The sequence below is a fragment of the Chanodichthys erythropterus genome, chromosome 22 (genome assembly GCF_024489055.1).
Source record: "Chanodichthys erythropterus isolate Z2021 chromosome 22, ASM2448905v1, whole genome shotgun sequence".
Lineage (NCBI taxonomy): Eukaryota > Metazoa > Chordata > Actinopteri > Cypriniformes > Xenocyprididae > Chanodichthys > Chanodichthys erythropterus.
The window spans coordinates 991188-1004064 of NC_090242.1; the positions used below are offsets into that span (position 1 = coordinate 991188).

General features: G+C 39.2%; 1 protein-coding gene across 3 annotated transcripts in view; it reads right to left on the reverse strand.

Moving 5' to 3' along the window:
• Nucleotides 1–12877, reverse strand: part of rbm41 (RNA binding motif protein 41) — a 36522-nt gene that overhangs the window by 6983 nt on the left and 16662 nt on the right. For all 3 annotated transcript variants that reach the window (XM_067375199.1, XM_067375200.1, XM_067375202.1), the window contains 2 exons: nt 2015–2216; nt 983–1187 (listed from right to left, as the gene is read on the reverse strand). In XM_067375199.1, coding sequence (XP_067231300.1) covers nt 983–1187; nt 2015–2216 — 407 coding nt within the window. The remainder of the gene's footprint in view (nt 1–982; nt 1188–2014; nt 2217–12877) is intronic.

The following is a 12877-nucleotide window of genomic DNA, read 5'->3' on the forward strand; positions in this document are numbered from 1 at the left end:
ATACCCGTTTACCTTAAGGAGTTAGAAGTACCGTGACTAGTACTGTCCTCGCTTGAGATTTCAGTCAGACGTCAGGAGCGGAAGGAGGGATTGAGCGGGATTTTGTGTTGCTGTCAATCTGCAGCCTCTTTTTATTGATAGGCCGTACGCATCAAAATGCGTACCCGCTATGTAAAATACGTACATGTTGGCAGGTCTGCTTTAGGATCTGAGCTACGGACGGGGCCTGCGCCAAAGAACTTTCTTACAACATTTTGCTTGCTGATTGTTAATAAATATGGTTGTCACGTTATCTTACCTCCCAGAGTCTTTTTTGGTAGAACTGTCTTTACTAACTGATAAAAGACTATTTATTAGGTGCACTGAAAGGAATAATATTAATATACATCATCTGTGCACGAGGTAGGGCCTTAAAAACATCAGCCAATGATGATCACACAAACGATTGGCCCTCTGGCTTGTCAATCACTGCCATGACGTTCCTTGTGAGAGACGTGCGTGGATTGGCCCTCTGGCTTGTCAATCACTGCCATTACGTTCCTTGTGAGAGACGTGCACGCTCCAGTAACTTTCCACACTCCACAGGCGCCGCATGCAATGTTTTTGTCAGGAGTAACAACTGCAGATTATGAGTTACCTGCGGTGAGTCCGACATAATGAATCCACTAACACGACACAGCGAATGCCAGTGGTAAACAAACACTCGTGTTCCAATACTCGTGCACAAGTTTTGGGAGGCGTTCCCTCGAAATGAGCTGTGAAAGAGGGGGGTTGTTCTTACGCATGCGCTCATTTCAAAAACTCAGTAACAGTCTTTGGTTTCTCAGTCGTCGAAAACATCCTCTGTAGCACCTTTAAGTTGATCTTAAATACAGTTTAAAGAGAATTAACAAATCACAGATTCTTGATTTTATAGCATTTAAGAAAATGTTTAAACTTTTCTGGAAATGAGGTTGTACTTAGTATTACTATATTCTCTAACCTCGGTGGTAAAGGGCAGTGAGGAAGCTGCAGCGGTCACTGCCGTGGAAAAGAGCCTTTTCGATTTCCATCTCCCTACGGGAAAGTGGCCGACTGCTCGAGAAACGCTGAGGTCGGGACAGCAGCTCTGCATGTGCCACCATTTTATCCCGGATGGCCTGCAGGCGCTCATTCCTTGCCTCTGGTTCCACACAAACCCCTCTTTCCTGAAAAAAATAGTGAAATGGTTACATGGAGTGACCTATAGCCTTTAGATTTCTCACTTTCTTTACAGTACAAAACCATTCTGTTTAGAACATGTAGTGCTGGGAAGATTACTTACAAATTGTAGTTGGCTACTGATTCCAAATTACATGACAAAAACTGTAGTTAGTAACATAATCCATTATATTACACATTTACAAGGTACAAGGTAGTATAATCTGACTCATTTTCGATTACTTTTGACCAAACTCATTTGTCACATTTGAATTGAATAGGATCCTCTTGTACCACATTGATATAAAAATACAAAGAGAAAGAAAATATATTCCATTCTTTATCAACAACGTGAAGTACATGAAATACTACATTACGTCAGGGTTTTCCAGACTGTAGTTCTTGATGGAATTGCAAGGGGTTTGTGAGTTTAAAAAATTTTAAGCTAATTTTTTTACATTTTGAATAATTACTTACTAAAATAAATATTTACATTTACTACTTTAAAATATATATATTTTATTTGTTTACCTGCATGTCATGTCACCATTAACCAACATCAGAGAACTGTGAACTTAATTTTATTATTTAAAATTATTATTATTATCATCATCATCATCTTAGGGGGTACTTCAAGTAAACATATTAGGTCAAAGAGGTTCAGCTGACAAAAATCCCTGAATCCCTGCATTGCATGTAAATATGAAATAATGTGAAAGTGTATATTTTAATGTGTATGAAAGACATAGGCCTTCCAAAGACAGTAATAGATGGCTAAATGACTCGGGGAGTGATAATTCAAATAATAATTGATGGTTTCGTCTGTAAAACAGACCTTCCAAGAGCTCTCCAGCTGGTCCCTGCATCTCCACAGCTCTATTTCAGCATCTGTAAGGCCCAACTCTCTTAAAGCGGCCAGTTCCTGATCGCCATCCTGCAAGGCCTGGAACTGGGACAGACTCCTTACACCTGCTGCCTGTTCCCCAAAAGGCTTGTATACTGCTGCTGGAGCAAAGCATTTCTTCTTAGCGACACACCTATAACAAATAAATATGTGAATGAATAAATATTTAATATAATATATTATATTATATTAAATTATATAAATACACTATAAACAAATAATATGAAATATAAGTATTTACAATAATAATTGAAATAATAATACAATTGTCAGGGTTCTCCTCTGACACTTCTGTCTGTCTCGACAATGTTAAATGTGTCTTTGTTTGTGTTGTGTTTGAGCACATGGCTCTATCTTTGTTTGTGTTGGCCATGTGCTCCTCTTGTCCCGCCTCCTTGTTTCCAATTACCATGCCCTCTTGTTTAGTCCTTGATGAGTCCTCGTTTCTCAGTTGTCTGAGTGTTGTCACCTGTTCCTCATGTTCTCAGCTGACTTTAGGCTTGTTAGACTTGAAGCAGCACTGCACAGACCAATCGGTGTATGACATCAAAGTACCGCGAGAGTGGTCAAAGAGAAGTCGGCTCCATATGCTTTTAAAATTGCTCTCGTGGTACTTTGATGTCATACACCGTTCGGTCTGTGCAGTGCTGCTTCAAGTCGAACAAACTTTTTATATAGAGGGTATGCACATGACGTCACCATCGGCTGGAGTGACTGTGGTTATGCCCACTTGAGTGGCAAAAAGAGAGTGGCAGCATTAGTTTTCAGCATGAATGCTGTGAAAAACACACAAAACACATTCAAAATGGGAAAGAGCTTTGCGACTGACTGTAAAAATAGATTTGACAAGAAATCTGAGGTACATTTTTACAGACTGCTAAAAGCTTAAGAGAAGCAAATGGACTGCTTCAATTCACAGAAGCAACTGGACTCCAGGCAGCGAAACATGGATTTGCAGTTATCATTTTGTCAATATGCTGAATTTTAGGGTACAATCACCCTATATATATTGTAGCATCTGGACCAATCAGACACACAATTATTCATTATATTGAATGAATTATCCATAAACTCACTCTATCAAAGTTCTGTGAACCCATCCCCCTAAAACTGCAACTAGCATCTCAAACGTAGCTAACACACAGGCAGAACTAGGTGTCCTGTTACAGGACACAGGAAAACTGATAAGAACCTTTACGATCAGAAAGAATTTTGCAGAGACTGGTGATTCTGACTTCTTTCATTCTTTCTGAGAAGGACAAATAAACCCTCTTAATCCTATATATTCTCTATATAACCACTTGGGAAATGTATAAACCTGTATCCAATTTTCCCATCTCACGACTTTCCTTTTATAGGCTTTATTCTATGTATTAATTCTCTCTTTTGAACTATTTTGCTATTAAATGTTCCAGAGTTGCAAATTTATAGTTAACTGAAATCACATTTGTAGCAAGTTTGGTATCTACGGACTCCAACTTTCATTTCCTATTTATTTATGTTACAATTTATGTTACATGTTACTAACTCTGTGACACATTAGTATTATAAGAATCTAGAAGGTTCTTCTCTCATTCATCCAATCTAGTGTCTCATGCTAATATCTTGCTGCAGAACAAAGACTCATAAAACTTCCCTCTAAAAGGGAAACTCCTTATTGGCTCAGGCACCTCAAGAGGGTGTGACATCTTCACCACTTAAAATCACTGATCACAAGATCAAACTCTCTTCTTTTTCCTGTACTGAAAATGTTGATGTGAAGATGATACTAAGAAGCTAGAAGCTTCTAAGGTACCCCAGGCTGGTGCCAGGCTTCGGCCTAGACCTTCCATTCACCAAAGATCCTCTGAATCCAACTGGTTCTCTTTCATCAAGACAATATCAGCAAAGATTCAACGGGAGCCTCCACAAATTACATCAGGACAGTTTTAATTAAAATGGGCGAGACATGCAAGTATCAAACTTAGTCTCATTATTTTGTTTTGTTTGTTTGTTTTATTTATTTATAGAGCACAATTAAAACAACACCAGGTTGACCAATGTGCTGTACAATAAAGACTAGAAACAGGAGACCAACAGCACAAGAAGAAAGAGAAAAAATAAATAAACAAAATAAAACAAACATCATAGGCAAGAAACCCACTTAGTTCACTCAATGCAATGAGCCAAATGCCAGCTCTAATAAATACAATTTTAGTTTTCTTTTAAAAGAACCCAATGATGGTAAAAGTCTAAGATATAAAGGCAAGCTATTCCAGCGCTTCGGAGCCACTACTGAAACTGCCCAGTCACCACTTATTTTTAATCTAGACCTAGGAACATCTAGAATCATCTGGTTTGATGACCTTAGGTTCCTTTGAGGTTTATACAGATGCAGAAGATCACTCAAATAAGATGGAGCCAAATTGTGTAGAACTTTATAAACTAAAATAAGTAATTTAAAATCAACTCTGTACTGAATTGGAAGCCAATGTAAAGTAGCTAAAATGGGTGTTATATGTTGATGTTTACGAACACCCTTCAGCAATCTAGCAGCGGCATTTTGCACCGACTGCAGACGGATTAACAGTAATTGGCTCACACCCGCATACAAGGAATTACAGTAGTCCAATCGTACAAAAATAAAAGCATGTTTATACATGTATTATACATTATAAATGTATTTGATACATTGAGTATCCTTACCCCTTTTTTAAGAAGGGCCTGTTAAAACTAAACTGATGGTTTGCTCAAGGCTGTTGATCTGCTGAATTTCAAACAATGCTGTAACTTCTTGCTTAACCGTATTCTGCTTTAGCTCGCTCTTTCTCTTGGTAAACTGTCTGCATGTATGTGTATGAATGTTAGAGTAGTTAAGTGTTTAGTCTAGTTAATAAAGTCTTGTTCATGTCACACGTAAAGTTGTCCGTGTTTCACGCTCATATACTGGAGTCCCTATTCAAGCAGATCTTGACTACATGCTCTGAGTAGTACTGTACAATAAGATTGTTATTTCCCATAACCAGGAACCAGGCTAAACCTAGAAATGAACATTTCTTAGAATTAATAAACAATTAACACTGTGTTTTCATTGGACAACAGGTTAATTGATTGTAATATTAACTTTATTACATTAAGTTAATTTTATTAACTGATCCAAATATTTATAATTAATTAAAACTAGTTATTATTATTCACATTCATCATCAAGATCAGAAAGAAGTTTCTCAGAGAAAAATTGCAAAGAGTTTGAAGTTCATCATCATCTACAGTGCATAATATCATCCAAAGATTCAGAGAATCTGGAACAATCTCTCTGCATAAGGGTCAAGGCCGGAAAACCATACTGGATGCCCGTGATCTTCGGGCCCTTAGACGGCACTGCATCACATACAGGAATGCTAGGAATACTTCCAGAAAACGGTCAGTGAACACAATCCATATCTAAATATGATCCAGAAGTGCAGGCATTTTCTCTGGGCCAAGACTCATTTAAAATGGACTGTGGCAAAGTGAAAAACTGTTCTGTGGTCAGACGAATCGTCATCCGGACTAAAGAGGAGCGCTCAGTTCAGAAGCCTGCATCTCTGATGGTTGATGGTATGGGGTTGCATGAGTTCGTGTGGCATGGGCAGCTTACACATCTGTAAAGGCAACATCAATGCTGAAAGGTATATCCAAGTTCTAGAACAACATATGCTCCCATCCAGATGTCGTCTCTTTCAGGGAAGACCTTGCATTTTCCAACATGACAATGCCAGACCACATACTGCATCAATTACAACACCATGGCTGTGTAGAAGAAGGATCCAGGTACTGAAATGGCCAGCCTACAGTCCAAATCTTTCACCCATAGAAAACATTTGGTGCATCATAAAGAGGAAGATGCGACAAAGAAGACCTAAGACAGTTGAGCAACTAGAAGCCTGTATTAGACAAGGATGGGACAACATTCCTATTCCTAAACTTGAGTAACTTGTCTTCTCAGTCCCCAGACGTTTGCAGACTGTTATAAAAAGAAGAGGGGATGCCACACAGTAAGTAAGTAGTAAGTAATTTTAATTTATAAAGCACATTTACACACAGCGCAAACTGCCCAAAGTGCTGTACAATGAAAAACACACATATAAAATCAATAAAAATGACATGAAATGAAATCTTCAAAATCAGGGCACACAACACAAAAATACATAACAGCAGAAATACCAGTTTAAGAAGCAGGGAAGGCCAGAGAATAAAAATAAGTTTTTAACCTGGATTTAAATGCATCAATGGAAGGGGCAGATCTAATATGCTGGGGCAGCTGGTTCCACAAACGTGGAGCAGCAACTGCGAATGCTCTATCACCTCTCTGTTTAAGCCGTGAGCGCGGCACAAACAGGAGCCCATTGTTTGAGGATCTCAGTGACCTTTGAATTGAATGTGGCTGTACAAGGTCAGTGATATAAGTTGGGGAAAGCCCATTAAGTGCTTTAAAAACAAACAATAAAACTTTAAACTGGATCCTAAAAGGAACTGGGAGCCAATGCAAGGAAGCCAGAATAGGGGTTATATGCTCGCGCCTCCTAGTGCCGGTTAAAAAACGTGCTGCTGCGTTTTGTACTAACTGCAGACGTCTAAGTGATGATTGTGGGAGGCCAAGATAGAGAGAATTACAATAATCCAGCCGCGATGTAATGAAGGCATGGATAACTTTTTCAAGATCGTTAAAAGATAAGAATGGCTTCAGGCGTGAAATCATTCTGAGCTGATAAAAACTGTTTTTAACAACAGAACTAATCTGTTTTTCAAGGCAGAGTTCTGAGTCAAGAATGACACCCAAGTTTCTGGCATAAGGTTTGATAAATGTGGAGAAGTGACCTAAATTTTCTACCACAGTGCATCTTGCCTTGGGAGAACCAAACACAATCACTTCCGTTTTATCACTATTTAACCTGAGAAAGTTGCTAACCATCCAAGTTTTGATGTCTTCGAGACAGGCCAGAAGAGACTGTATGGAATCGCTAGATTTTAGAGGCAGGTACAATTGTGAATCATCCGCATAAAGATGAAACGAGATGTTATGCTTCCTTATGATGTCGCCCAGTGGGAGCATATATAGACTAAAAAGAATAGGACCCAAGATGGATCCCTGAGGGACCCCATATGAGACAGAAGCAGAGGATGAGGAGAAATTGCCAATAGAGACAGAGAAAGTCCTTTCATTAAGATAGGACCGAAACCAAAGTAACGCAGTCTCCCTAATGCCCACCTGCTGATTAAGGCGAGTAAGAAGGATGTTATGATCGACAGTGTCGAAGGCAGCACTAAGATCCAATAATATCAGGATGGCATTATCACCTGAATCTAGTGTAAGGAGAAGATCATTGGTTACTTTAAGCAAAGCAGTTTCAGTACTATGCAGTGATCTAAAACCTGATTGAAAAGGTTCTAATATATTGTGAGTAGTCAAAAAGGGGAGCAACTGTGACAATACCGCTTTTTCCAGTACTTTAGAGATAAAAGGAAGCTTAGAAATGGGACGATAATTATTTAGGCATTTAACATCAAGATCATGTTTTTTAAGCAAGGGTTGGACAACCGCATGTTTAAAACATGAAGGGACAGTGCCAAACGCAAGACATGAATTTAAAATGACCTGAATGGAGAGGCCAACTACATCAAAAACGTCCTTTATAATAGATGAAGGGATAGAATCATAAGATGAGGTGGTAAGTTTCATATGTGACACTAAATCCCTCAATTCAGTGAAAGAGATGGGCTGAAATTGGTTAAAGGTAACCAGTACCCCTGAGCTAACAAACAAAATAGCAGATGAAGTAGGTGTAAACACTGATCTAAGATTCTCAATTTTATTAATAAAAAACCTAAGAAATCTCTCACAGGTATCAGTAGATACATCAACAACTGGAGAACTTACGGGATTGATAACAGAGTTTATCGTACTAAATAAAATTTTTGGTCTATTTGAGTGTTTACTGATCAATTCTGAGAGATGTTTTGCTCTGGCTATTTTAGCTGCTGCCTGAAAAGAAGCTAATGCAGATTTAAAAATTTGAAAAGAAACATTGAGATGATCCTTTTTCCATTTCCTTTCAGCTTTACGACACGCCTGCCTAAGAGAGCGCGTATCCTCATCTAACCAATAATGAGATTTTAATTTAGAGCGAGTGTATGTTAAAGGTGCTACAGAGTCAAGTATGGTAGAACAAGATGAGTGAAAAAGGGTAACTAATTCATCTGGACTAGAGGAGAACGATGCCGCTGTTGCAATAATAGATGCAACATTTCCACTCATAAAACTATCAGAAAACTGAGTTGCAGTAAGAGAATTTATCTGACGCGAGTAATGTTCCTGAACTCCAACAATTTGCAGGGGACTGAAAAGGGTGATGTCAAATGTAATGGGCTTATGATCAGAAAAAGTGGCCTCCTCAAAGACAATATTATCAACTTTAAAACCATACGATAAAATTAAATCAAGTGTATGTCCCAGTTTATGCGTAGCTTTATCTATATGTTGCGTAAGGCCAAAGGCATCTATTACACCACAGAATTCATTAACCATGGGTCAGTGGTAAACATGGCCTTGTCCCAACTTTTTTGAGATGTGTTGATGCCATGAAATTTAAAATCAACTTATTTTTCACTTAAAATTATATATTTTCTCAGTTTAAACATTTGATATGTCATCTATGTTGTATTCTGAATAAAATATTGAAATTTGAAACTTCCACATCATTGCATTCTGTTTTTATTCACAATTTGTACAGTGTCCCAACTTTTTTGGAATCGGGTTTGTATATAACATTTTGTATATAACATCCGGAGGGAAAGCAATGTCAATGCATCCCTCTATAGTGTTCTCTTACCCTCATGTTTTGCCAGTGTGTTATACATTGTGCTTTCTTGTGCTATAGTGTATTATATATTGTGCTACCTTGAAATTGGTTGTTACTGATAGTCTGCTGTGTTTGATAGTTTAGGTTATTAGTTTTAGTCTAGTTGGGTTTTCTGTTCCTGAGTATCCTTGCCCATTGTTTAATATATTTTCCCTGTTTTTCAATCTAGTTTGCTTTTTCTTGAGTTCTCAGTTTACCTTAGTATATTGCTTTCCCCTTATTTTCTCTATTGTAGTTTGCCCTTTGCTTTTTCTTTTACCAGTTGCTTTAGCTGCTCACTAGCATTAGTTTTCTGTTTTCTCTTTATCAGTTTTCTACTTTACTTGTAGATTCTCATAGTTACTGCATTTCATTAGTCTCTACCTTATGTCTTGTGTTTGCTGTCTCATGTCTATCCTAGTCCTGCCTTGCAGGCTGAGCACCCCTGGCCACTACTGCATTTGCCAAGCTGCAAGACCTGTGCAGTGCCTGATTGTGCCCAAGAGTCTATCCTCTTAGGCCTGGTCCTCACCATCTCTCTCCAGTCTTGCACTGCCTTTCCATCGCAGCTCTCCAACCCACTGGACACAGCAGCCGCTCTCTCAGCATACCTGTCATTGTCATTAAAACCTGCCTATTGTTTGGACTGTTATCACCACCTCTTCCTCAATATCTTGTCTGAAGTCATTTGTCCTGTCAATAAACCTGTTAACTCTCATTCTGCAATTCAGTCATCTTTTACAGAACCCTGACAATAATACAAGTATAGATTTAATAACATATAAAATATCATCTCATAATAAAAAAATACATGTTTTCCAGTTTATTTAAAAATAAAAACATAAAATAAACAATAATAGTTCTGCAGACATGAAGCCTTTTTGTTGGCCAAAACCCAGAAATTAATTAGCACTTTCGGTTACAATGTCCTGAAGTCAAAAATGCAGCTTAATCATGGTGACACTGAAAGCCGCAGTCTGCGATTTTTTCTCTTTGTCGCCATCTCTTGTTTGAAACCTGCAATTGTAGTCATATGCGGATTAGATATCTGTATGTGCATTGTGCCTTGGCACAGCTCGTCAGTGTGGATGAATCTAATGTTTGCTGTCAGTCACCGCACCAGTGTGGATACTGCACTTCAGAATCACAGATTCTACATCTTGAAAGTATGACCAATATAAGAATTTTTACTGGAAAATATCATCTGAACAATTAAGTAACATGTCTGCCACTTTTGTTCTGACCGACTGAGGAAAAAAGCATTAGGCCTACAATAAATTGCGCTGCCAAAGATGATTAAATCTAACGATCGCTTAGGTCGGATCACGTCAAACCGTGCAAATTATTATTACTGTTATATTGTTCTCAAATTGTTTCCCTTTGTCACATGTGTCATTTAAATGTGTTATACACATTTCATATACAAGTCAGGTATAGACATGGGTTCATTGGACTTAGAGATTAACCAGTGACATTTCAAATCACTTTGAAACAGCTATGACGCATCATGAAGCCTCGTTTACTGAAATCACGTGACTTTAGCAGTTCGACACACACTCCGAATCACTGATGCAAGACAAATTATTAACACGGGTCCGAAGCTTCACAAGGCACGCCTCAAAAGGCACCCATCTCTGGTTTAAACCATTTGTGTGTGTGTGTGTGTGCGCGCGTGGTGTCACTCACTTTAAGTCTGAGTATCTCTATTCATTCCTATCTCCTAGAGCTACAAGGAAATTCCAAGTTTACTCTTTTTTTTTTGAGCCCTATTCCTCTATTTTATTTCTACTTCATTCTAATACTTCGTTCACCTATCCCTATGCAGACAAGTTGAATTTAGTTAAATTTGAAAATTTAATTAAATCAATTTTGTCTATTTATCTTTCCTTTTAGATTCCCAAATCTATAAGGAAATTCTAATTTCCTTTTTATTTCGACTTTATTCCTCCTCTGTGTCATTTTATTTAATTCACTTTCTTTTGTTTAAGCCTGAATATCTCCATTTAGCCAAGTTGGTTTTAATTAAATTTAACATTTAATTAAACCAACTTGGGTATTCACCTTCCCTTTAGGTTCCCTAGAGCTAAAAGGACCTTCTGTTTTTACCCTATTTTTTTGTTGTTTTTTTGTGTGTTATTCTACCATCACCATCTTCCCTCTTTTTATAGGATTACAGTAGTAATCCTATAAAAAGTAGTAGTCTGGAAACTGTTGTTTCCTTAATGAGGTATAATGAGTTATAGGTTATTACTATCCTAATTCCTATCTCTTAGTTCCCCCTTCTCACTCCTTAGTGCCGAGTACATGAAGTACGGCCACCGTCCCATGCACTTTTGGCTCCGGAAAGGACTAGAGACTCCTCCCTTTGTGTCTTTTCCTTTTGACCTCAAGGCATCTGCATTTCTCTGTTAGCCTAGAGATTAGGTCATTACTTTAACAAGTGACACCTGCTAAATAGAAAACTAAAACTAAATAGGTAAAACTTTTTTTTTCTTCCTTTCCCCTTTCTTATTTCATCTTATTGTTTTTTTCTACCAGTTTGTTCTATTCGTTACCCTCATGGTGACAACATATGGAAAAGAACCATCAGTATTCTGAGTAATAGTTTAACGACATCAGTCATCAGTCAACACAGCTTACAGCTGTCAACAAAGAAACTCAAACCCCTTAGTTGTGACCAGCACTCATACTGACAGTCTCATACTGGCTTCCCCCTACTTCAGCTATGCCCACGTAGCTGTATGAACTTGTATTTGCCTGTCCCATCTCTATCTCTCTCTCGTGTCCCCATAAGTGTGCCAGTTTGCCTAGGCCATCCAGGACCCCCTGGAGATCCAGCAGAACAATGTGATGGACACCCTTCAGCCAAAGCAGTCAACGACCTGCAACAGCAGAGCAAGGAACAGCGAGATCAGCAGCACCAGCGGACACTTGACACCGGGCCTGAGCCACAAAGAGCTTTATCTTCTCCTTAGCCCATGCTCATACCGGCTTCCAACAGGAGGTAAATGAACGGACTCTGCAAGACACAGAGTTCCCCAGAGAACCCACCCACTCAGCGTGAGAAGGCACAGGACAGATGCAAGGACCCTAACAGAGCAAAGCAACTGAGGGAGGTCACCAGTCTTCAGGAGGCTCTGACAGCTGTTGATCTTCGCCATTTAAAGAACGTAAAGAACTTTGAATTTAAAGAGACACTAAAGCTAATGCCCTTGAAGGCCATCCGCATGCAGAGCTGAAATCCAAACACTGACTCAGCAATTCAGCAGCATGGGAGACAAACTCGTTGTGGTCCAAAAAGAACTGAAAACACTCTGACCAACTGCAAATGGACCATACAAGGAACATGCACCCTGATGGACTTCACAGCAGCACAAGCTTCCCCAGCCCTACACAAAGGGGGGGAGGGGCCAGAGCCCGCAGCCTAGAAGACCACAGCGCCCATGGCAACATAAGGGACATTCCTTTTGCCCGAAGTCCCTGACTGGTGTGACCCACCAAGACAGGCTCTCTGTTCTGGATTACATCCAACCAGAATCACAACGATTTCTGACTTAACAGCCAGAAAACCTCCAATCAGACTATTAGCAGCTGATACCAGTCAGCATAAAGGACTTCTCAGACCCAGAAGTCTGAATGCAGATTGAGTGCTGCCCTCGACACCAAGCAGGGCAGATCTGAAAGTCCCAAGGTTACTGCCACAGACTCAGACAAACCTGGAATGAATGGAGGACACCAACAGGACCTTTGACTCCTACACCAGTTAGTCAACTTTTTGGGCAGCACAACCTGCCCTCACACAATGCCATTCATGTGACCTGACACAGAAGGCCTGTAACACACAAGGCCCCTCAGAAGGGGTTCTTAAGACCCCAGTGACTTTGAACTGCAAACACAGTGCCTTCCACATAGCTTCTACAAAGATTCCTAGTCA